The sequence below is a fragment of the Solea solea genome, chromosome 2 (genome assembly GCF_958295425.1).
Source record: "Solea solea chromosome 2, fSolSol10.1, whole genome shotgun sequence".
In the NCBI taxonomy this organism is placed as follows: Eukaryota; Metazoa; Chordata; class Actinopteri; order Pleuronectiformes; family Soleidae; genus Solea; species Solea solea.
Window position 1 is genome coordinate 28,362,349 of NC_081135.1, and position 26,825 is coordinate 28,389,173.

Sequence of the window (26,825 nt, forward strand, 5' to 3'; positions counted from 1 at the left end):
TGCTTTTCCTGGTTTACTCTCACTGACCTCAACTGCACTCCTTTGACAGGTTGTGAACACACACGTGGGCGAAGTACTATTCCTATGTAATATTTAGTTTACCAAATGACACATGCTCACATTTACCTGCCAATTGTCTAACCATGATTTTTTTTAAATGAATTTTACGAGGCACGCATGAAGGCAGCATGAGAGCCCCGCCGTGACGTCACGTTGAGTCGTCGCGTCAGTCAGCTGAGGAGGGAGGAACTCCGACAGCAGCAGAAAAGTCAACCAGGAAACAGAAGCTGCTAAACTGACCCACCGTCCCGGTCTGACGGCTCGACGGCGGCGTTAACATTGACAACAAGACAATAAAACCAGTACAGGATTTCAATTTGATATCTAAGTCAATACAAAGCAGCGACATGGCTTCCCTTTTCAAGAAGAAGACTGTCGACGGTGAGTTTGCGTTGTGTTCAGAAGCTAGCTAACTTGTTTGTAGCCCAGCTGTGTTGTTTCCACTAAAATTAGCTTTCAGCGTTCGGCACCTCGTTCAACCAGTTCTGCCTATGATTCAGCATCAAGGAAAGCTAAATGTAGCTCAGGTGAGGCTGAACGTGTTGTACAATGCTGGACTAAATTATAACGCTGACAAACAACAATTCTGCTGTGTCTGTAGTCAGAAACAGTTTGTGAACGTTGAGTCCATGTAGGAACCGTTTTGTTTATTCATTTATTTGTTTTAGCCAAGATATAAAATAATTCAACATTTTCTGAGTAAGGAGAAATAAAAGCATGAGCCCCAGTGATCTGTAAACGAATATCAGGTCAAATATGTCCACGAATAGTCTGCACTTTTGCTTTAAATGTATTCATCAATTACTTGATTCTGATGTGTTCAGTAGCTACTCATCACATTATTGTTGCCCCCCCCCCCAGAAGTAGAGCAGTTAAATTACATTGCAGTCCATCTGTGTTAGACATTCAAACTCTAAAGCAACTGCCTTGCTCAAAGCTCTCAGTTCAGTCACATACTTGTGTAATGCAAGAGAAAGCTTGATATGCTGTCATCATAATAGTTGGGTAATTGTGTTAATATTTAGTTAGTAATGTGCATTTGTCAAAAAATTATTAAAAGCCTTTCAGTTTTCCAAATTCAAATTTTCATTTCTCCAGGCTATGTAATCATGCTTACAAGGTCAAAATGGAAAAGCCCCAGTTTGTCTTTCATCAAATTTAATGAACCAATTCTTCTTTTTCAAATCATGATTACAGTTACTCAATGGGCTGATTTTTTTAAATGTATTGTTGGGACTACGTTTCACCTTCTCTGGTTGGCACCTTAACTTAGTTGTGTGAAGGATTCTGTAAAAATCTCATTATCTGTATATTTGGAAATAGGAGCTGTTGTTTTAGGCAATTTTTTTTCACAGAGCCGCCTCTCAGCACTCCTCCCATCATTGTCCTCCCAGTTTCATTCATACCAATCATCCGCATTCTATACTCACTGTGCCGCGCTTTCTTCCCCTCCATGCCAAGCCACTGTCAAGTCCTTTCAGCTGTGGATATGTCACAGTTCCCCATCCTTCTATGCTCTATGGATATAGGTTTTATTTTCCATTGCTGCATTTAGTAAGCTGGTTGAAGTGGTTTCTTGGTATTTGGCGAAAGGAGGGGGGGGAAGCGATCCCACATATTTGTAGGGCGATATCCCTCCCACTTTTCGACGTTGGCGTCACGTCACCTTCTACGTGTAAACGTGTCGTAGTTATGAGTGGTCCAGTGTCATGACGTGTCCTGACCAAGTTCATGGAGAGTGAACTTTTTGGAAAGGAATAGTATTTTTTGGCAGTTACTCGCTTTATTTAGAGCTGAATTACTTCTTAATAAATGGATTCTTCAGTACATTATTTTATGAATTTGGTTTTCTAATATAACAATTGCACAGATGTTTTATTATTCTGCAGTCTCATGCAATGACTACTGTATGTCTCACACCCTTTCTTCTTGTATAAGTTTTTCAGAGGATTTACTTTTTGCAATGACTACTGTATGTCTCGCACTCTTTCTTCTTGTATAAGTTTTTCAGAGGATTTACTTTTTGCAATGACTACTGTATGTCTCGCACTCTTTCTTCTTGTATAAGTTTTTCAGAGGATTTACTTTCTGAAGGAAATGTAAGAGTTTGTGCTCTAAATATAAAACTTGACTTTTCTTGGCTTCATACTTAATATTAGATATTAATACAAATTAGAACATTTGGAAGCACCTCAAAATCTAGATGGAATCTACTCTGTTTATTGTAATCAGTATAAAAGCTCAAACAATTGTTTGGTTACACAATTGTAACTTTATATTTGTCCTTTTATCTGTGTATGACAGATAAAGAGGGACAGAGGTTGCATTGGCTCTCCCTCTGTCCGAAGCCATGGATTTAACATGTGACTTCAGGGTCATGAATTATCTCACATGATGCCACTTTGTGTTTGAGTGGGAGGATTAAAACCAGTGACTCAGTCTTGGTGTGAGCGGTCCAAGCACTTGCACAGTTGGTGTGTCAGAATGTGATATCAGTGTGCTGCTGGTTATTCTGTGGTATTTTTGTGCGCATGTGGGCACACACTCAAACACGCTCGCCTAATAGATGTTTTAAATTTCTTCCATGCAGCTGACTGAGACCCTACCCTCTTTTTTTGTGGCATCCAAACTGAAAATGTCATCATTAGCAGCAGTAGCAGTCCACATTTCACTACTGCTTGTAGAGGGTGGTTTGTTTTTAACACATTGGCAAAAAAAAAAGATGGTAATCCACATTTTCCTTCCTGGACTTTATCTGTGCTCTCTATTTAGCTGTCAGCTGCCAGGTTTGAGACTGGCATCTGTCATGACACCAGTCGTCCCATCACTCCACATTGTGATTTTTATTTTTATTTTTATTTATTTTCCTCAGTACATACTGAAGGCAGGGTTTCTTAGGACTGTGTAGTTAAAATGTACATGATGTAAAATTGTAGATATCTGAGTGGCTAAAATGTATTATAAGTGAAATATTAAGTGTCTTTTATAGGCTTAACTGACATATTTCTTATCACGTTCTCCCTGTTTCTCTCCAAAGACATAATCAAAGAGCAGTCTAAGGAGCTGCGTGGCACTCAGAGACAGATCACAAGGGACAGAACGGCGCTGGAGAGACAAGAGAAACAAATGGTGGGAAAACACACGCATGCACACAGATCTATCTTCTTTGGACACTGCATTGACCTCCATTGATTTGTGTTGTAAACAAAGTGTTATTCTTTATCACAATGGAAATCTAAGCCACACATTTAACAGTTCCTCAGAAATGAGGTTCTGCCTCATTAGGACCAGGTTTTGGTCTCCATGAGGACTACTGGTCCTGATAAGATCAGTGTTTATAGCAGAAAAGGTCCTAAAAAGGAAACAAATATAAGAAAAAAACTCACACAAACCTTAATTTACACAGGAAGCAATTAACTTATACTCGGCATCTTCTAATAATCCTACATATTTCATCAAAGCTGTTCTCCCAACACAGAGGCACTACATCCATTCCCTGCAATCTGTGATTTCACCGGATTGGCTAATGGGTCTAAATTAATAGACAAGATAGATCTGGTGCAATGGCTTTGCTTCAGGCAAGTGAGACCTCTCACACATATGTGTGTGCGCCCATTCACCGTTACGCGATAAGGCTGTATTCACTGACGTGCGCAACAATTCCCCTCTCTGAAAGATGAAAGAAGCGAAGCTGAATCCTTTCCCCTCTGTTGTGTAAAGCAAATACAATACAGGACATAATTACCTCCCTCAGGAACCAAAGTCTCATTCCTCATTAGTACTTTCCGCTAATTAGTCTAGCCTTTTTTGTAACAAAAAAAAAGCTTTGTTGCACATTGTGAATAAAATATATTTTTGCTAAAAAAAATGGAAATGACCCACTTTATATTTCCTGTTAAGCATAATCATGACCATTGACTCCTGCACACACACACTCACATGCTCATACTGTATTACAATGACATGGAGCTGTGATTATCCCCCAAGGATCAAAGCATTTTTAAAGTCAATTTGTTCATTTTCTATGCATTTTTACTGGACTTAATATAGTAGAAAGGCACGTAACGGTGGTCCATATTTCAGAAAATTAGCACATTCATAAATGCTCTTTAAGCAGGCTGAAAAAATCTATTCATTATTACATTTTAATTGAATCCCTTTAGAAGTGGAGCCTTGCATGTTTTATTGGTCACTGTAGGACTTTATGATGCATTGCTTAACTCGTTATCTGGTTGTTTTTTCTTTATATTGGATGATAAATAGATTTTGGATCAGTTTATACAGAAAGTTTAAATAGGATGCAATTGGCTGCTTGAAAGTAAAATATCTGCTGCACTGTCTGAAGAATTCAATAAATTGGCCATGTGGTCAGAGAAATCTTTAGCCTAATGGCCCTTGTTAACACAGATTCCAAGTAACTATCAGGCACAGCCACTGAGTTCACCACATTCCCACTTTGTCTTTGCAGAGCACTATCTATCCATCACCTTCCTCCACCTCCTCCCTCCTATTCTGACAGGGGAGTAAATAAGGCATTACAGGCTTTCACGTCAGCAGCAGGCTCACTGTTCGCATATCCCTGTTCATGCATTCAGAATTTCATATATTTAATTTTGTCCTCTTCACAAGCAGCTGAATACAGACTAATGCACCTGTGCTGTGTGCACGTGTGTGTATGTGTGCAAGCATTTAAACCACAAGTGAGTCAGAATGTCTATTGCTTAATTTGGACATATTAATAATTAAATATTATTTCCCGAAGAGGGTGCTTTCAGTGAGCACAAAGGAAGTAAGATAAAACATGCTGTCGCTGTTGTATATGCAGTGCCAAACGGCTTGGCTAGTTCATTGTAACCTGGAGCCTCCATTCTTTTCTCTTGGGACGCTCACACAAATACAAACCCACACACAGGATCCTTTTGGGCATCAGTGTACTTTCTCATATTTACCAAAGCTAAAAGCACAAATTTGTTTGCTAGTGAATAACATTTGATGTGTATGACTGTTTACTATGTCTATATAGCAAACACAGTGGTCTCAGGGGAACATTGTGTATATGTTTATCAATACATCCTACAGGGAATGTATAAATAATTAGTATGTGTATTTCTAATGCAAGATGGGGAAGATATTCTGATTGATGCTGAGTGGACAAAAAAAAAAAAATATTTTAAGCTACACTGCGTAGAAAGAAGATGTATGATGTTGATATGACAGTAGGAAAAAAATAAGCTTCTCTGCCAAGTGATGAATTTGTAGAATGCTCCATCCTTCACCTATATTGAGTTTTTGAATGTTTAACATGTCATTTTGTGCCACTCCACGCATTACTCCATTGTTCATCTGACATGACAAAGCTGAAAAATGGCATTACCATGGGGTTTGTCCTAAATCCTCCCATTATCTTGAATTGTTGTTCTGCAGTGGCCATTTTTTTTTCTGTGTTGTCTTATTCTGTTGTTTATTGTCCCTTTACTTCATTCAGACTTCAATTGGGACATTATTGCTTGCATTTTTTTCTAATTGGAATATTTCCTTATTTCCAAAACAAACAACTGTTTTTTGCAAAAAGGTTGCTGATTAAAATTAAATGAAAACTTCAAAAACAGTCCATTACCTGGACAGCCCTAAAGATTGCATTGAGATTTTTGTTGAATTTCCGACTTTCAATCCTTCACTTTACACAAATTGGTAACTTTAATTTCTCATTCACACTGATTCAATGCAACATCAGCAATCCCACTGCAATTTCTTCACAAATGGCTTTTTCTGTTCTACACATTAAATGTATATTTTTGTTGTCTTACCTGTCATGTGTCATTTTCTCAAAATCTTCATCTGTACCTTGTGCATGGCCAAACTTATTTAGGACTATTGAATTTGCTTACTGTCACTATAATTGACATTATTATAATTATCTAATAATTGTTTTCTGTACATTTTTGAATTTTTTTTTCATTTTGCTCAAGTTTTTAACTGTTTCCGCTTCAGGAGGCAGAGATTAAGAAGATGGCAAAGAGCGGTAACCGTGAGGCGTGTAAGATCCTCGCCAAGCAGCTGGTCCAGCTAAGGAAGCAAAAGAACCGGACGTACGCTGTCAGCTCTAAGGTCACTTCCATGTCTACGCAGACAAAAGTCATGAACTCCCAAATGAAAATGGCCGGGGCCATGTCCACCACAGCCAAGGTAAAATCCTTTTATATGCCGTAATACCAAGTTTACTGCAGTGTGTAAGTAGAAAAGGCTGCAGAAAATCAGAATAGCCTCACAGTTTGTTTTACGTCTTCATACTCGAAATGTGTGCCTGTATATATTTAACAGCGAGAAATCTTTTTTACACATTGTAAATGTATTCACACGTTGATAATTACTTTCACAGACATTTAGACATTTGGTGTTCTTATATTTACTTCACATATTAGTCTGTTTTCCATTTCAAACATTAACCATTTTCAGTTACTGGAACGTAATTATATTTTTAACGTATGATCTGTTTATGTTTAAACCATCTCTTGTAATATTGTTGTCAATGAAATCTAAAATTAGTAAGTGACCGGGAGCGTTGTGCTATCAGAGTCAGACTCAGCAAACACACTTGAAGTGTGATAAGGAATGTGTCTACATTTGTGTGTTTTTGTTCCCCGGATCAATGTTTCAGCTTCCATTCAGTTTATTTATTTATGAATAGTCATGATTTGAACCAGTGTGTGTCAACTGCAGCGAAGTGGAGAGTTGACATCATGTTAGTGCTGCACGATCTATCGTAAATCTATCGTCATCGCGACATCAACATGCAACAAATGACTGCTCGAACTGCGATCAGTGTGCGCCCCCGTGCGTCGCTTCTTAACTTTCACGCGATCTTTAATATCAATGGACTCAGTATTTCTTCCGCTCTTCATTTGGAGCAACGCTTGTTTTATCACAGGTCAGTGTGTGTTTTTAACGTGCTTCTCCATGAATTCTGTCCTGTCCTTCTGGCCAGTTCTGTATCTTTTGTGTGAGCACAAACACACACACGCACAGAGAGGAGTGAAAGTTAACTTGGGTAAAAGATGAGTTAAATGCTCCTTAGAACGTAAAAAACCTGGCTGAAATATCAGAGGATGGAACAAACTGTGCTCGTCCTCCATGTAACACGTTCGTGAAACACATCGCAGCTGTGAGGATGTCCTTTTATTATACAAGACATTAAAGCACTAAGAAGTGTAACCGAGCATTTATGAGCATCGACACAATCCACCGTTAACATCACTCCTCTTACTAATCATCACTTCCTTTCACCCTGGCCTTCTTCTACTCAAATACCTCACTCGCACCCTGATGGTGAATTTTGAGTTCAGTGTTGACATGTGGACTGAAGGAGCCGGGGATTAAATTTACCTTCTCGTTAATAGAAAACTGCCGAACACGCTGATCCACAGCTCCTCATTATTTGCACTTTTAAAAAAAAATCACATCCTGTAATGTATAAAGTAATGAAAGCACACAGAGCAGTTGAACAGTCTGTTAGGTCTTGGCTTACTTGCACTATCCCATTTTCGTATTTGGTCAAGAGCAGTTCAGCAAAAAAAAGAAAAGACTAAGCCTAAGAATAATTTGTCGATCCTTCTCCAACAGACGATGCAAGCAGTGAATAAAAAGATGGATCCACAGAAAACATTGAAGACCATGCAGGACTTCCAGAAGGAGAACATGAAGATGGGCATGACTGAAGACATGAGTAAGGATTCATGTGACACTGCTTTGTGTTCTTCTTGTACATGGCGCAGAAAAGAGTGAATCAGTAAATGTGAACACAACACACAACAGATCATTTTGAACGGGAGAAGGTCCAGGATCAGAAAGCTGTACTTTGCAAATAATGCAACACAATGATCTCCACAATAGACTCAAAGGTCGACTAATCTCTTTTGCCTACTTTGCAAGAGTCATGTAAACAATACAGAGAGAGTGTGTGTGACGCAAACCCCAGACTAGTATGTTCTAAGAAGCTTTTTCCCACAGCTCCCCATATGCTAAAGAGCTTCTGCTGCAACTTACACCTGCAAAGACAGATCCTTGTATTAGCTGACATACAGTTTAATATCTATTGTTACGTGGATATAAAATAATCTGATCACTATGTGAAATGTTGGCCATTCCACACAGCCAATAGACTGGTTTGTATTTTAATGAGAAGAAAAATCAATTGTGCACCTAACTCACTCCTGTCCTTATGTTAATCTCTTATTTCATTTCCTACCTCACCATCTGTCCAGTCAACGACACCTTGGATGAGATCTTTGATGAATCAGGGGATGAGGAAGAATCTCAGGACATCGTGAACCAGGTTCTGGATGAAATTGGCATTGAGGTCTCAGGAAAGGTGAGAAATTTAAAATGAATCTTAAACTTAAACTTAAACTCTTAACACTGCCTTCATTTTCTTTAACTACTTCCTTTTAGAAAAAAAGCCTTAAGCACATTGACTATTTTTATTCAAGTGAAGTCACTATTCAGGAATAAAAAAAAAAGGAGAGAGGCAGATTTAAAGAGAGAGACATAAAAACCTGTTTGCCTCACAGTTTGCACATGGAGCTTGTTTTTAATGAATGTGCATGATCTTAATAAGTGCTCCACATGTCTTTTACTGACTGTTAAAATGTGCTCCAGCTGCCACATGGTGGGGCTAGCCCTCAGCTCTTAGCACTAGTGCTCAACATTGTAGTCTGCCATGCTCACCATCTGCTGTGTGTCTGGCTCCCCCTGGGGGGCTCCATGAGCTATTACCTGCCAAAACACTACACACAAAACCCCACAAATTGCCCAATAAACATGCAGGTGTCATGAAAACCTAAACCAGTGAAACTGTTGTGTTTAAGTGTGGTGTAAGATCCAGTTCTTCCTTCGAAAAGCAAGACCATAAATGCTCTTTTAACCCTCGAGCTGAAAGGCAGTTACACGTCTCATAAACCTCAGTAGGCTGCAAGAAACATGCATATTCAAATAAGCTGTCGAGTGTTTTGGGCTCATTTCTTGAATTGAGAAGTCTGTGTAGAAGTGTGGAAGTCTGTTAAAGTTTTTGAGCAAATCCATGATCACTATCCAATTTTGTTATTATTCTAATATAATTATGCCTTTTGCCAACAGATCTGACATTACCAGTCAAAAAATATTGCAGCACAAGAATATTTGACTCTAAACTATCACATCTTTTTCAAGTAATGTAAAAAGTTAAGTCTTAAATATAACCCTAAAAGAAGATTTTTAAACTGACACACACAAGCTTGCATTAAAGCATGAGTAGGTGACATTTTTGATGTTATTGACCTGAGACCACTAGACTTCTGCACATGACTTCTGTTTCCAGCCTTAGTGAAATTTGGCCAATGACAGTGCAGTTCAGAGAGGGAGATTGTCTTAGGTCACCTGTCGCATCTGTCCCTCCATCCCAAAACAATTAATGGCCAAGAGATGAGACTCGGCAATCCTGCCTAGCCTTAAATCACAGACTGCAGTAGTTTAAGTGGACAGCACAAATGATGCATGCAGTATGATCTGTTACGTGGAGCTAAACTCACAGTTAAATTGGGATTTATCTGAACAGTGAAACTCAGCTGTATATCAGCCAGCCTTACAGTGAATATGAATGTATATGTGTGTTAGGTTTGATTAGAGTGCGTCTGCTAATTACTTTTTTTGTGCCCATGTGCGTTTTCCAGATGGTGAGGGCTCCAGCTGCAGGAAAGAGCGTCCCCGGCGCCGCCGCCTCCTCCAAAGCCACCATCTCTGACGACGAGATTGAGAGACAGCTCCGAGCACTGGGAGTGGACTAATTAGCACTTTTTTGTATTAATGTTCACATGATAACCCAGTGCGACATTAGTACTGATTGTTGCAGACTGTCAGACATATTGATTTTGTCATGGTTTTAAATGCTACAGGTATAAGAAAGGGTGCACACTAACGCACACACATATACACACTCATTTCGACATACATTACATATTCTCACATTCTTCAGCAGGTTGCCTTTCAGAGGACGAAGGTAGAACATCTGATCTATTTATGCAGATTTTTTTTTTTATTCTGATATCAGAATGTCCTCAGTCAGATGGTAAGACAATAATAGATGCTTAACGACAAGAACCACGTACACTGTTGTTTACCAGTCTTTTCTGTCCATTTAAGGGCTACAGTGTATATGTTGACTTGGAGTTGGCTTTTCACCTCTGATGTCAAACCTGAGTGTGTTATATAATCAGCTTCTTTGACTGAAAATGGATCATTCATGCTAATTAAAAAGTGCTTAGGGGGTTGACGATAAGCAGATGCAACTCGTAATTTTCTTATTTACCTGCTTTCTATGTTAACGTCCGTTATTTTTCTGTCTCAGAGGCGAACTGTGTTGGTTTTCTGCTCTTTTGTGGGGTAAAATAATATCCTGCGGTGTTGCAGATGGCCCAGACAAGTGATACAAGGCTACACGGGCGTCATCACACCGTTGATAACTGTCGGCTCACAGAGTAAACAAACTGGTCAACAACGTAATTAATTCTCATGTTTTTAAAATCCTTGGCTGGTCTGCGACGACATACATATGCATGTGGAAAGTGTAACTGGCATTGATGCCCTTTAGTAATGAGTAACAGCCTTCACTTGCATGAGCTGATGAGACAGATTGATCAGAGGGTCGAACTTACGAGCAATTAATTAACACCTCTGAAGTTGCAACGCTGCACAGATTGTGAGACAAAACCTAAGCAAACACAAATTGGGACAAATGAAAGACTTGCATATAGAAGAGTTCTGAATCAGTCGTTTGATGCTACTGAGTAATTAATTTTTTTTTCCTTCTTGGTTGATGCTTTGCTATCTGATTGTGTATCTTATTGGATTTGGGATTTTACAGTGATTGTAGGATGGCACTGGTTCCTGCAGTCCCTCTTCTCTTTCAGCTGCTGTGCAGCTACTGTCGTTTGATATTTTAAGCTGCCTCACACACACACACACACACACAAACACACACACTTACAGAGATGCACTACGACAGCAAAAAGTTCAGAAATGTTTGCTAATTTGTCACTGTGATCTCAAATAGGCTTTTTCTTCAGAGACAATGTGGATCTCTCTCCAGAGATATGTTCATGTTAGCTTCATCAGAGCGACAAAGACGCCTCATATTAATGTACTTATTCTCTCTGGCTCATTGTCGAAGTACAACATTCAATCCTGCATGTATGCGACAAATTACAATATCAGCATTATTTGTTATTACAAGCAGAAACATGTTTTTTGACATTGAGTGCAGTTCCATTAAGAAATTCCCACTTTTCAAAAAAAGGCATCCATATGTATACTCCTTTGTTTCCCTCTTTATCATTGTTAAGTGACTCTGTAAAGGGTTGAAGGCTTTTTATAAGGAATAAAGTTTCTTCAGGTACAATTTTGGTGATTGTGCTGTTCTTGAAGCTTTGTTCACATTCACAGTAAATAAATTTTCCCTCCCTAAGTGTAGAATAATTGAATTAAAGCAGTGCAGCCTAATTCTAAATACTCAAGTATTCCAAAAGTATATATGTATATAAAAAAACACCATATATATATATATATATATATATATATATATATATATATATATATATATATATATATAAATAAATACCAGTGTGTTCCCTTTTGAAAAAGACTGGTATTCAAGCAGCATTCTCCATGTACTAATGCATCATGGATGTTGTACTTGTGTGGAGAAGTATGATCAATCGGTGATATCTTTTCAATGTTTAACAATGAAATGATGAGCACACACTGGTCTCTGTATACATAAAAAGTTTAGAGTATGAGCAGAGGTGTGTTATCAAGTCATGCCAAGCTTTTGAGTATCTGCTTCTCCAGTCTATCCTCCTCAGCCCACTAATAAAACTTTACTGTGCAGCCTAAGAAATGTGGCAGCAATCGATGACCCAGCCACATTTATTTCCCCTGACGACACTCCAGTGAGACAGCTGTGCATGAATCACAGTGGGTTTTTTTTTTTCTGAATGAATTAGTGTCTTCTGGCAGCCCTGTGCATCGTAGGTTAGAGCTCACGCTGTACACCAGCACAGACTCCGTCTCGTCGTGTATGCAGTGTGTTCATGGTGTGATATGAAGGCCTCGTTATCAATGAGAGATTACATGTGTAGTTCATCGTAAAACACAGTTTATTGTTATTGTGGCAGATGCAAGTACAAAAATTTGTCTTTGTCGTTGTTTAGTTTTTCCATGAAGTTGAAATAAGGCACTGGAAATCTTATATGATGCTTATTTTCACTTTTTTTTAAGTACCTCCTCCAGAGACCAATTAATGAAATCTATAGGTTGAATACCAAGGCCAAAGTATCCCTTTAGTCACTCCAACCAGGTCGGCGTCAACGTGACACTTTGTCAGGGCAACAGTAACAAATACGTTAAAATAAAATCTGTCTTGTAGCAGAGAAAAGGTGAGACCTTCCATCATTTGTTGACAAAAATGTCATGAAGTTCCACATAATTTGCGACTTCAGAGTAACAAACCACAGAGACTGTATTAATATATTAGATCTCGAATAAATAGTATGTTGTACAACTTAAAATATATTCCTTTTGGCTATGGCTGTATTCATTTAAATAAATCAAGCTTTTTTTTTCTGTGAGACCATGAGACCAAAGAACACACGTAGACATCAGCTCATTACAAATGCACATAAAACACATAAAAACCACAGCACGGCGAATCCTGCTCTCACACGCGGACGTAACTGTTAAACGCTTTGTTTTATCACGAATACGTTCTCCCCTTTCTTGCATAAAATAAAGAAGGTTCAGGATTTTATTGCTCATGTCTATTCTTATGAAGGCACAGGGCTGATTGACAGGAGAACAGTGTAATTAGTTGCTGTCGAATTGTATTATATTTGGTACCTGCGGTGTCAAACCCGGAACTCATACTGTATATGCACTTAATACTATAATTATTCTAATCAGTTACAGAATAATTGTAAGGTTTAAAAAAGGGTGGTAATAAGGAGGCAAATTAACTTAAAAACGACACAGAGAGCTCTGTAATAACACATTTGCTGCTGGTGACTTGTGTTCAATTCAGTTATAAATGTGTTATTTATTATTTAGTTTGCTTCTTCAGGCTCACTGTCGCCCGATAGAAATATCCTAATGTTAAATCAGTGAAACTGTTGGCCCAGTTTCTCTGTTTAAAACCTCTGTTTAGACGTAAACGTCTTCCTCGTGCCGCATGGAAAGTAACTGCTGAGTCCGTGAAAGACTGAACCGCAGCTACGTCATTGGTCTTTGCACTTTACCCATCTGTGCTATGCAGCTTGGACTGATCTTGGCCAAACAGGAGCTGAGGTTGAGGCTGGTCTTGACCCGTTTCTCCCGTTGACGTCGGTTGCAGAACCAGACTCTGACCACCTCCTTCTCCAGATGGAGGCCTTTGGCTATCCGGGCTATTTCTTGAGAGGATGGTTTACTTTTCTCCATGAAGCTGTGCTCCAGGGCTTCCTTGGCTCCCAGGCTGTTGTGTGCAATGAGAGACGGAGACAGAGGAACGATATGGTGTTAAACTGAACACAAACACAAACACACGCTTTGTGAGTTTGGCCTCTTACCTGATTGTTGTTCTCCTTTTCCTCTTTCGCTCATTCATTCCAATTTTGTCGTTGTACAAGGCTGCGAGAAAGAACAATGTAACCAAAACGTTCAAAGTTTCTATTTAGATAATGCTTTTCTAGTCTTGATGACCACTCAAAGTGCTATGCGCCCGCGAGCAACTTGGGGTTAAGTGTCACATATGCTGTCCCTGGGCAGCACAGAAACAGGGATCAAACCCCAACCTGCTGGTTGGGAAAACCACCCGCTCATAACACTGAGTCACGGCCAATCTGTGCCTGCATCGAACGATAAGTGTAAGTGTCACCTTGTTAAAAAATGACATGTCTCAGTCAGGATGCTCTGTAATAAAATAATGTAGATTTTCTTTAGTTTTAATTTTTCTGACTGAAATCCTGGGTATTTATTTGACCATGCACGTAAAAAAAAAACAAAAAGAAGATAAATACTGGTTGAGATTGTCTTAGATGATGCATAAGCCACTGTAAAATCCACATACTCATGCAAAAGTGTGTCTTTCTTACAACATGTGCTACTCTAAAGTACTTGTTTAGCTCATTGAGCTAAGATAGTTAAAGGTGACGTGTGAATAAGTGCTTTAAAAGGAGGCTTGATGGAGTGCATGTGTGTGCGTGTGACTCACCGCCAGCCAGCTCTGCTTCATTCAGCCATTTTGTCAGAATGCTCTTGAGTTTGCAGGCATTCTTGAAGCTCAGCTGCAAATTCTCAAAGCGGCAGATCGTGGTCTGGCTGAACTCTGAGCCGTGCACCGCAGCGAGCGCCTCGCCTACGTTAGTCTGTGTGTACCCTGGAGGTTCAGACGAAAAAACACACACACACACAAAAAAACCAAAAACCAAAAAAAGTTTACTGAGAAGTAGCACAGTGAGTGCAAACAGAAATATTTGTTTTATGGTATGTAAGTGTCACAGTGTAATAGTTTTGTTCACAGTCTCACCAAGCTTGATTCTCCGTATTTTAAAGTCATTGGCAAACATCTCCAGCTCTCGAATTTGAGGCGAGTCCATCGCGGGGGCATCTTCGGGGTCCCTCATGCTCTTCCTGTGGGGGTCAGCTTTCATCTCTCCAATACTGAGGCCTCCAGGGGCCTCATCAGTGGAGAGGAGAGTGGAAGGCAGTGAGGAGAAACCGTGGCTTAATGCACAAGAACCACTGCTTAGACCATGATCGGGAAACTTGTACAGGCAGGGCGTAAGAGATCCTGGAGACACAGAAACAAAGGGGGAGAGAGGAGAAAGCTTTAGAGAGGACAATTAGTTGGACGGAGACACAAGGGAGCATGGCCACTTTTCCCACATGTGCACCAAGAGTCTTTTTTCAACAGCAGAGACAGTTGTGCCGTGCCGCTGTGAGACTCACGCTATCTTTGATGTTTGGAATTAATGTGGCAACGTTACAACTTCCAACACTTCCTGAAACGAAGGCTTTAGCCGGTGATTGTTCAGGGTTGAAAAGTGAGGCCCTGCTGGTCTCAGTAGCTACGCAATGGCACGAGCATCAGGTTTGAAAATGATGTTCCCATTTTGACGAAAATAGACCAGTATTATCAACAGCTATCGCTAAATGGTTGTGAACTTCTAGATGCAGATGTCACTTTTGTTTGTTTTACATACAGGCTATTCAAGGATAACAGGATGTTGACACTAGTCACACAAGGATGCTCAGTGTGAATTGTGTGGTTTGACAACATCCATTTTTCACTTCAGCACTTAGGAGATGTTATGACACATGTCATCAAGCTCCATTCATTGACAGAAGAACAAGAGAGCTGACTTTGAAATGTGTTTAAAATGCGGATGTGAGACATTAACTGCTTTTCATTATTGAGCTGTGTTTTCAAGGGCTCCCTGTCCTTGGTTTCGGCGTTGCCATGCAAACCTGATTTCAAATGTCTTTGCGGATCCCTTTGATACGCGCTCACTCCGCTTGTGCAGAATGCAATCACATCTAACTTTAATATTCAAGACTCTTCATTATTTCTACAGGTGGCTGTTGGCAGTTAAATAGTGAGGTGCCGTGGAGCTGTTGCAGTTAATCACTGGTTTCTTCAAGTTTGTTAATATTAATGACAAATTACTGCCAGAATACCAGATGGTTGGCAGGATAATTGTGATCTGGGGCACAGTGGTTTCCCCCCTTGCATCACCGCTCCACACAGCTGCAGTGAGAAAAAAATAAACTGCACTGATTCACTTTACCCAAACATCAACTGCACTTCATCATTTCCATTAAAACAAGCGCATCCTAGTGTGTGGTAAAAAGACGAGCAGCTGCTCGCTGAGATCTTCAGGAGAACAAACAATGCAACACTCCCCTCTTGTGTTGATGGGGTTAAAGTGCAAAACACAACTGTGATACAAACCTGAATGTAGAGACTCAACTCATAGGATAGTGGTGGTTACACACATCTTTACTTTTATCATGAAAGAGTATACAGAGAAAACAAATAAAGGTCCTATGCAGTGCACATGCTGTATGCTTAGTCGCCATTTTATTAGGAACACCCAGCTAATGCTATTTCAGTGTAATACAAAAGTCCTGTTTGATTTTTACTTTTAAAATGGACATAGTATTTATTCAATTAGTCTTTCTCTCTCTGTGTGTGCATGTACATGTCAAAATACATATACATCTGTTGCAAAAAAAGAACTGATAACTGAAATAATTCTCTATGATATATTCGACAGTTTTACCTGTCCTTCGATTGCTGGTGACTTAATGCCATAAAAAGTAGATATATGTCTTTTTCTATAAATCTCTTTTTCATATTTACTGTGTTATATGTGTTACTGAAAACGTAAACACAAGTGAAATGCAACCAAACAGACCAAATATCTTATCTAAGTAGTATTACCCTTCATTTGTCCAGCTGTTTGTCTTGTACTGCCTGGTTTTTTTTTGTTTTGTTTTGCTTTATTTATTCATCTCTTCTCCTTGCTATGCTTTGACATTATCCGTCTAATGTCGAACATTTATGTTTGTGATAGTTAAATAGCTCGTGCAAACTATATTGGTGAGCAAATTGTTTCAAATAAACACACGTATATTGGGGCAATGTTAACTGGAGACTGGAGAAAATGTTCCAGGCTGACGACCTAATCAGATTGCACCCTGCCTGTCACCCAGTGTCAGCTGGAATTGGCTTCAGTTATCCCTGTGGTAGAGAATGGACGACTGAATACACTCACTCACTCACTCACTCACTCACTCACTCACTCATCTTCTAGTGCTTTATCCTCCTCATGAGGGCCGCGGGGGAAGCTGGTGCCTATCCCAGCTGACATATGGTGAAAGGCGTGGTACACCCTGGACAGGTCGCCAGTCCATCACAGGGACACAGAGACAAACAACTATTCAATCTCACTCTCACACCTACAGTCAGTTTACTTCTTTTTAATGACATTTTTAATTTAATTCATAGTATCAGCTCATAAGCCCCTTTTCCACTATTTTTAGGGGAAAAACAGTTTTCGAAAGTCCAATTGACCTAATCCCCAAATCAGAAAGGCCTTTGTTCTGACCGGGTTGCAAAACTGGTTCCTCTTGCCGCATGAATTGATTAAATTCAGTTCAATTCAATGGCGACGTTGCTATAAAAGCTCAATCTGAAACCTTTCTGTACAGCGACTAAACCGCCCCTAACAATACCAGTGTTTTAAGACTCTCGCTGGAGAAATAGAGAGGCAGAAATACAAAATACGATAATAACCCTCGTGATCCCCTCTGTGCAAAACGATTTCCGATATGGAATAGGAAAAAGAAAAAAAAAAGCTTTCTTTACCCTGCTGAATTCTTCAGTCATTTGAATACACCGGCTGAAAGTCAAAGAGACTGATTCTATCCCATAAATGTATACATTCGTAATTTTCTCTTGTACCAAAGATGTCAGGGAGAGGCAACACTTTCTTCTAAAGGCTACGAGATCAAATGTAGGTACAGTATGTGAGGTGTCTGTCTGTACTGCTACTGCTTGTCTGGCTGATGTCTCATAACTTCCTATCAAAACCGCTGTGTGAAGTCATCTGAAGCATTGGAGCTTTGAGACAAGCGTCTCAATGTGTCTGGGTTTGAAGTCTGTTCTCGTGCTTCTGTACTTGTGCACTCAGTGCGTGAAAAGCACGTTGACGTTGGTGTGCTTTCCAGACGGATTGGGCAGCAAGCCTCTCTCGAAACACGTGTGGACTCAGTGGGTTTGCAGTTAACGCCTCACAGGCACACAGACCCTCCCATACATGTCAACCGTGCGCTGTTATCAGTGACAGCATAGAATGAAAAGAGCACACTGACAAACACTCTGATTTACTGTATTGAGCCAAAAATGACTTCCATTTTATGCACCGCTGCTGCTTCTTGCAGCCAAAAACACGGTTGATGTGAAAAAAGAGCTACAAAAAAATCTCCACATTTATGGAAGGAAGAATTAATAATTCTCTGCGTGTTCATAAAAAAGAAAAAGACACTTTTAACGTTACATTTTAACATTCCATCCACGGGATAAGACATTTTCTAATCAGACCTTGGCTTTCTAATGACAAATGTCCACAAATGCTATTAAGTCTGTTTCTGCCTTTTACTTTCATAATATGGTATGTACAGTATAATCTGTATAATCTGAAAAAACGCTTCTCTCTTTGTCCGAAATGATGTTCCCACAGGCGTTTTTCGCATTCTTTTCCAAGGTTGTATCTCATGTCCACCGTCAGTACTATTTGTCAAACCCTAATTCTACTCAGAATAGTCACAGAATCTATGACAAAATATCTGTGGTGGATGGTTGTAAAAGTGGACACCAAACCTTTTTATGAGACCGGGTCTCTGCGCTGTGAGTGAATACAATCTTACCTTTTAATCCTGCAGTCTATTTAAAGAAGCATTTCACTTTCATCTAGCAAATGATAATTGTTCTGCGCCACCAGGGCTGCACTAGGTCACCTTTTTTTTTTTTTAACCTGAAGTTGCTCCCGTTGGTTATATCGTATGAAATTGTAAAAAGTTCTAATAGACTTTCCTTCTTTTACAACCACACGAATCAAAAGTCACATTCCTTTTCATTCTAATTTTGACCATGAAAGGTTACTATATGTACGCTACGTCTCGATTTCCTTCTCATTATTCAGATAAATTAGCATGCAGGACACGTCTGACACGGTGACATATTGTCTGAATTATGTTGGTCCGTGTTCATGTCCGGGACACACACAAAAAATGGTGTCGCACAGTAGTTTGACACTCAGAAATGCCACCTTAGATCCTGAATTGCGTAAATATGAAACAGGGAGAATGTTAAGTCTTTCATTGTCCTAGAGGCCACGGGGGCGGAGGGGGATTTTGGAGGAGGAAGGAGGAGGAACATTGGTGTCCAATACATTTGTGCCTGCAGTCTGTATTCAAGCCTAATGTGCACCACAGAGTGCCACAGGAAATCCTTCATCAAATCCCTTCAGACTGTTTGTTGCATAAACTTGAGACACAGTGCAATAAACAGACTATTTTATTTACTATGCATATCCTGTCTATTCCATCCATCCATTTTTCTACCGCTTTATCAATCTCATGCTGACATAGGGCGATAGGCGGAGTACACCCTGGACAATTTGCCAGTCCATCGCAGAGACAAACAACCATACTCTCTCACACCTACGGTCAGTTTAGAGTGTCCAGTTGACCTTATCCCCCATATTGCATGTTTTGTGGGAGGAAGCCGGAGAACCTGGAGAAAACCCACCCACACACACACACACACACAGGGAGAATATGCAAACTCCATGCAGAAAGGCCCTTGTTCCAACTTCTTGCTGCAAAAAGCATCCAAATTCCCCGCGGGGGACGAATAAAGTATTTCTAATTCTGATCCTGATGTATAAACTAGATGCATATTTATATTTGCATAGTACACACACAGGTACTGTATATCCAACAACAAAGATCACAAACCTGCAGTGCTGTAAGTTTACCAGGCGAATAATTAAAAACGGCTCGATTATGTCTCACCTCATATAAAAACTTCAACACCCATCCAACTGCTGCCAGTAATGACCGTATAATAAAGGCAATAAATCTACGGGAATAATATCTATCCTCCACATTAACTTCAGTGCAGTGTAAAATATTGCAAGACTATAATATCAATATGGGTTCCTCGGGAAGCTCCCGTTCGAATCGAATTAGGAATGCATGATGAATTCTATGAAAGTTCTGCTCTGCACATGCATGCTGACAAGCAAAAATATGATGTTGTTTGGTAAAAAGAGCTCTATTTTTCAATATACTACTAATAATAATAATAATAATAATTATGATAATATTGCAGCTCTCCGCAGGAGACTGAGGAAGTGGGACGTCGCCTTTGACAAGCTATGCTTACCAATGAAGAGCTCAGGCATTAGGTGAGGTAATCAAGGCTGAAATTGATTTCAACAGGTAGATTATTTGAATTAAAGACAGAATAAACCTTCATGTGTGTGTGTGTGTGTGCGCGCACTATTACCTACCTTGCAGTGGGTTTGCACTGCTCACCATGTTCGGGTGAGGGACGCCACAGGTCTGCAGGATGCATGTCTGAGAAATGCTGGCAGAGAGCATCTCCTGAGCTGAAGAGAGAAAGAGAGGTTATTCATTCATTCATTCATTCACTCACTCATCTTCTATCGCTTTATCCTCCACATCGTGGATGGGCGCTGGTGGACAATGCCAGCTGACATAGCCCCAAAGGCGTACACTCTGGACAGGTCGCCAGTCCATCACAGAGCCACATAAAGCTTATTTCTCGTAATTATCATTGTTAATAATCATGGAAAATATAGGGCTTTGAATTTACTTGAATTGTTTCTTTGATTATTAACCCTTAGAGCTACAGCAGCACAGATCTGTGCCACAGCAGTTTGCCGCGGGAAGGGAAATTGCCGTAATAATACATAACTCCTTATATGGGCATCTTGGGCGTGTGTGTTTACAGGTCACATATTCAGGCTTTAAAAAAATGTGGGGTCGAAGTTATGATTTATGCAGAAGTCACAAAATAGACCGTTTTTCTTTTCCGTTGTTCATAAAAACGAGCCAAGTGAACTTTGAACTGTGACGTATTTCCAAATTTCACAAATTCAACCGATTTTAAACATTTTAAGTAATTTTTACTCAGGTGTGTTTATAGAGTTGGTAAAAAATATTTTTTTTTCATCAGATTGTCTTGGTTGTGCTGAAAAAAAGGATATAAGACATTATATTACATTACATTATATTAGACATTCTTATGCCCTCTGTATATATTGTATGTTTAAACATAGTAATGGAAAAAAGCAACTGAAATGCGCTGTGTTCTAAGGGTTAAGTAAAGAGGAAAAAAATGGCATATTTTGACATCCGCAAACCTTAAGATATTCCAAAACTATAAAAAAAACTTTATGAAAGTGATTTATAAATAATGAGAAGCTGGGAGCAGATAATGGATATGATTTTAGCTTCCTAATAGACCTAAAATGATTTATTGATTGTGTTGCAACTACTATGTTTATTACCACTTTGTTATTTGAGTTGCTAACAAACACCAAAGTCACTCACCTGCCATCATGCCATAGGTGGCCTGTTGGTTGCTGTAGTGACAGGGGGTGACTGGGTAGTGAAGGCTTGGGGGGCTGTTACCAAGTGCGTTGCCGAGGGAAGAGGTGGACAGATGCATGTGGGAGCGCTTGGAGGTTTGACCCAAGGACAGTCCAGACGATACTGGCGGAGACAAAATGTGGTTACAGACTGAGCAGCAAACAAAAGATGAGCAAAACCAAGGTTCTGATTCTTTCAACCTATGACTCAGCTGAAAACTGTGTTTTTAATTTGGGCTGACATGCGCCAACAGTTCAACCAATTTAAAGAGGAGAAACTTTTCAACTACAAAAACCCAATTAAAACAAAACAAACCTAATAAAGATGATTTTAAATAATTCATTTTCTCTGACTAGAAATAAATACATCTTTTTTTTCTGGCCATAACAGAACAGATTCATACTTTTAACTGAACCCTGAGGATAAATATCAGCCACTGAAGAATTTCCATCTGGTTGGAAAATGAATCTTTGAGGGAACACAGACGTAGCTGCAAATCAAAACCCATTCTTCTAAAACCAGGGAAAACCACGCTGGGATGGTTTTGGAAGTGTTGGATTCCCCCGCTTGCGAATGACTCCTCTCTTTGCTAAGCCATGACCAACGCTCTTCTTCTCCACTAAGTCAATTTAAATATAGTTGAACATTGTTCTGGTCATGTCCTCTGCTAATGACATAATTATTCATGTATTCATCTTTTTATGCACTCGGTGCACTAATATATTCTTACTGGTGTTTTCAAGATGCACTCTGAGCCGCTACAGCTCACCCACAGACACTTTCATCGTGTATTAGGATTTGTCTGAGTTTCATTAAGGCTGTTGCCGCTGAGTATGATTCAGCCATCTTGGTGAATTTCAATTATTCCATTTAAAAAAGATTCATTTGGAAGGCCGCAAAGTAAATACTTTTTACATTTTTGTTGCATTAAAACACAATTATTGGAGTAGAAGAATCTATTTTACGTGCATATTTAAACTGCTACTCTATTCTGTAGTGTAGATGGAGCATGATGAATGTTGCCAAATTCAGTCCATTCTAAAGAAAAACAATGGGCAGGCACTTAAATCCCCAGGAAGTTTTTTCCTGGGAGAAAAAGACCTCAGGGATTTTGTAATCCTGATAACACATCCTCACTGCAATTACCCACTGAGTAGAGACAGCTGGGCCAGCCCAGCTGATGAGGTACATTTACATAACTCGGATTGTATTTGAATAAATGTTTCTTTCAATTCCCTTCAACCCTCCATCGCCTGAGCCCGAGATGCCCCGAGAAACAACTGGGTTAAATTAATATCTCGATATGAGCAACTTTTATCTCCCACGTGAGATTTGACTCATCTATGACGTCATGTCAACACGATGCAATGTAGACGAGAAAAAGGGATATTATGAGAGTGAATGTGAAAGGAACAGGTGAGCCTTACCTGCAGAAACCATGCTGTGCGCGTGTGAGCTGGCCGGCAGACAGTCGCTGGCAGAAGCGTGATGCATGAGGATCGGCAAGGCTGAGTCTCCCGCCAGAGGGGTGAAGGAGTCGGCGCTGAACGCCTGACACGCCATTCTTCTCTGGGCCCGATGCCAGTCGTACTCGGAAGTTCTGACTAAATTACCTCTCTTGTCTTGACTCACCTCGCTGTGCTTTTACTTGCTCTCATCTCCCATTGCTGCTGTGATTGTATGTCGCCTTATTAATGGTTAGTCCGGGCTGTGATTCGCCTTGTGTCGTCTTCCTTGGCCTTCTCTTGTTCTGCCTTATTTCTCACCCTGCCTCTTTCCTCCACTTCGTCTTTCCCCCCCCCCCCCTTGTCCTTTTTTCTTCTGCTCAGTCAAGCAGACCTCTTTCTCTCGAGGTAGAAAACCAAACAGAGGTTACTATTTTTTTTTTCTTCTTTTCTCTTTCTCCCAGAGAAATGGATGTCACCAGCGCGTAGGCAGGGTATTTGCTGTTTTCCGCCAAAACTCTCAAAGATGAATAGCGATGAGCTGCAAGTTCAAGTTGCGATCCCTGGTTTCTCACATCGGGGCCTCGCGGTCCGTGCGGCTCCCTGTCTCCTTTTTCTATTAGATACGCAGGTAAGCCAGTCCTGTCATACCCTCAGCTTTTTGTCTTGCTCATCTACTGCAGGTATTTATATCCTTCCCATCCACGACTAACCACCCCTCTCAACCTATGACCCCCCCCCCCGCATCCTATCAAGCTGCTCACCCCCCACTACCAATCCAATGTCAGTGTTGTTATTACTTGTGTTAGTCCTTACCTGCATTCTTCTCATCCCACTTCCAAATCCAGGATTAGGGTACAGAGCAGCTGAGAAACCCGATCCCCTCCTCTCTTCCTGCTGCTATCTCTCCGTTCCTCTCCCTGATTACAGGATTATGTTGTAGAAGCAATGGGAAAGTGAAGTCAACGCTTAAATCACCTTTGCGGTAATTGTTCGACTTTGCTCTTCACGTGTGAATCCTCAAACGGCAGCTCTGAAAAAAAAAAACAAAGACACTCCACAGATGTTGAAATTGCTTGCAGGAAGTGTTGAGTGCAAATTGGATGCTTTTTGTCCAGCGTGAGTCAGCTTGACCTGGGGCTGAGGATTCACTGCTTTAACCCTGTTTAGCCCTCCACTAAAATCTTGTTTGTTGTTTTAGAGTGAGAGAAAAGAAAAGGGGACTGTTGTTTAGGCACTTTTGCACATAATGTGTCAAGAGCAGAGTGCGCCGGGTAAATACAACGAGTTTCATCAGGGAGGGATGATGGCTAATCCAAGAAGTGTGGCCATCATGTGCACTCTGTTGTGTCTGTTTGTATTTATGTTTATCCCAGGCTCTGCTTCACTATTGTGATGTAGGTGGGCAGCAGGTGGAAAATAGCTTGTGGGTGGCAGGCACGACTCGACTTGCTCAGGCACATAGTGTAAATTTGGACTGGCTGAGCTTCGTCCTTTTGACAGTGTTTCTCCTCAAGTTGAAATTGAATGATAAATGCTTCTGGCGTGTTTGCTCAGTCCTCTCAAATATGGGGTGAAAAAGTAATCAACACGTTGAGCGGCTAAGCTGAACTTTCTGATGGACAGTTAAATGGATTTGGGCCACGTTAGTGGGCATTACAACTCTAATTTACAATCCAAATGATAATAACACGGAGTCCATGAATCCCTAAATCAGATATTCAATAAAAAAAGTCAATGATAATGAAAGTCTGTGACAAAGAGCCACACAAATCACAGTGGCCTTTGACAAATCTCATTTCACACTTTCAACAGTGGAATGAAAACGAGAAAACACACAATATCAAGGAAATCACAGAATGTAATGCAATGTGACAAGAGAAGAAAACCAGAAAAAAACAACAACTCACCAACACAAATATCATCCTTAAAATATTTTTCAATTATCTTTTATTCCAGCCAACAACTCCCACTCAGGCTAAAGACCATCTTCCCAGCTGGCAAACGCAGACTTATTTTTGCACACTGACACAAAACTACCTCTGTTTTTTAAAAGCAATCTGTGCGCTACTGGAAACCTAACACACACACACACACAAAAATCATAGCAGTGAATTAAAATAACACTTCGTCAATTTAGAAAGCAAGTCACCGAAGTGTCAAAATAAGGACGAACAATAATTGAGTGAAGTAATTATAATGAAATTGCACAGTTAGATGTGGAGGCTCATAATTTCAACATTTCCACGGAAAAATAAAAAGTGGAACTCAGCCGCATGTGAGAGCCGCTGATGTGTGTCAGCGGGCCGAGATGACTCAGGGTTGACGAAATAGTATAATAGTATTATCACTTTACATAAACACAGAATGTGAAATAGATTTTTCCATAACACGCAGAAAATCATCACTAACCCTGACATGATGAACAAATAAAATAACAAGTATTGCGTTCTTTTGGAGACAGCTTTTGTCTTGTGATGTTATAAATACACTCAAAGAAACATAAAATACTCATATATGTATATATATATATATATATATATATATATATATATATATATATATATATATACATATATACATACATATATATACATTTATATGTATATATATTTTTTTTAATCTTTAAATTATATTTGCTTGATCATGTGTAGACGAAATGTTCATGTGGACGTAAAAAAAGAAGAAAAAATTATCAAAATTAAAGGCCAAGGGAATGGAAAGGTAAACCTTTCCCATGGATATAAGTACACACACACACACACACACATAGAGCAAGAACTTAATTAGCGAAGAGACTATGAGTCAAAGAGGTTCTCTTAAAGCACCTGTCCTAGATCCCCCTCCACTATTCCCTTCACACCCACCCATTCACCCTCCACACACACACACACACACACACACACACACTAAATACAATGTTCCAATCTTCACAGACTATTAACCTAATGTCTTATATGGGTGATAAAAACATGGTATAACAAGCACAAAAGCAGACACAGGGAAATACTGATCCCCTCTACACACACACAAACACACACACACACACAGGTTTGCGCAGCTATTCTTCTTAGGACACTGCATTGACCAGTTAATGCCTAATCCTAATCTTAACCCAGCCACAATTCAAATCTTTAACAACCAGTTTCTCATTAGGACCAGGTCAGTCTGCATGAAGACATCTGGTCTGGACAGGGTTAGTGTTTATGCCAGGAAAGGTCCTAAAGAGGTGGCAAATACAAGTACACACACACACACACACACACGCACACACACAAATCCAGGTGGAACACGGTGCGGTGACTCATTCTCACAGGTATCATCATACGGTGTGCAAGGTGGACTGCGTGTGAGTCTGCGTGTGTGAAAACAAGAATGAGAGTGTGTGGAAAAACACGATGACACATCTCGCCGCGTTTAGTCCTCATGTATAATAAACATATTGTTGTTTTGAAGTCTGTGTGTGTGTGTGTGTGTGTTAGGAAACTGTTATGACTGAAGCTGCAAAGAGTAAAGCACACTGACACATCATATATCCGGTAACATCCAGTGTATGATGTCAAGGCAAAAACAATACATAGAATACATACTGGCTTCATATTCTTCCAGTTAGAATTAATGACAAAGTAAAAAAAACAAACATACATATACATCCATCAACATAAGTGATTATTTCATTATTTCATTATTTCATTCATAGTGTTCCATGTAGCGGTAATGCTCAGATGATAATAACTGCACAGCCTTTATCTAAATCATCCTTCATCCTTTGCATTCCTGGAAGAAAAACTGTATCTTTTAGCATCAGCTCTAAGTTCATAACAAGCAAAGACGTCAAAGATCTTTTAAGAAAAGTGAACCGACATCGGCTTTTCCGAGAGTTCAACTGGAGAAACAATTTCCACTCATTTCTTTTTAATATTGTGCCGGAAAAAAATGTTGTTTACCCCGGTGCGACTGAAGCAGCTTCTGCAGTTGTCCTTGAAGCTCATTCATTTAAGGTGAAACTGTGGCCTGTAAATCACAGTTCAGATCACAGTAAATCATTTTTTGTTGTTGTTGTTTTTTTTTACT

The 26,825-nt window shown here is 39.8% G+C and overlaps 2 protein-coding genes across 2 annotated transcripts; one reads left to right on the forward strand and one right to left on the reverse strand.

Moving 5' to 3' along the window:
- Positions 1 to 228: 228 nt before the first annotated feature.
- On the forward strand, positions 229 to 11,488 carry chmp2ba (charged multivesicular body protein 2Ba). The gene is made up of 6 exons (XM_058622839.1): positions 229 to 441; positions 3,098 to 3,189; positions 6,052 to 6,246; positions 7,681 to 7,783; positions 8,322 to 8,428; positions 9,765 to 11,488. Exons 1-6 carry the CDS (start codon positions 408 to 410, stop codon positions 9,876 to 9,878), a joined length of 645 nt encoding a protein of 214 aa, XP_058478822.1. The 5' UTR covers positions 229 to 407; the 3' UTR covers positions 9,879 to 11,488.
- Positions 11,489 to 12,249: 761 nt separating this feature from the next.
- pou1f1 (POU class 1 homeobox 1) lies at positions 12,250 to 23,103 on the reverse strand. The gene is made up of 7 exons (XM_058622428.1): positions 22,734 to 23,103; positions 21,268 to 21,429; positions 20,202 to 20,300; positions 14,648 to 14,911; positions 14,333 to 14,497; positions 13,689 to 13,749; positions 12,250 to 13,594 (listed from the first exon to the last, which is right to left on the reverse strand). The coding sequence occupies exons 1-7, from the start codon at positions 22,867 to 22,869 to the stop codon at positions 13,354 to 13,356; spliced, it is 1,128 nt and encodes a 375-aa protein (XP_058478411.1). The 5' UTR covers positions 22,870 to 23,103; the 3' UTR covers positions 12,250 to 13,353.
- Positions 23,104 to 26,825: the final 3,722 nt, after the last annotated feature.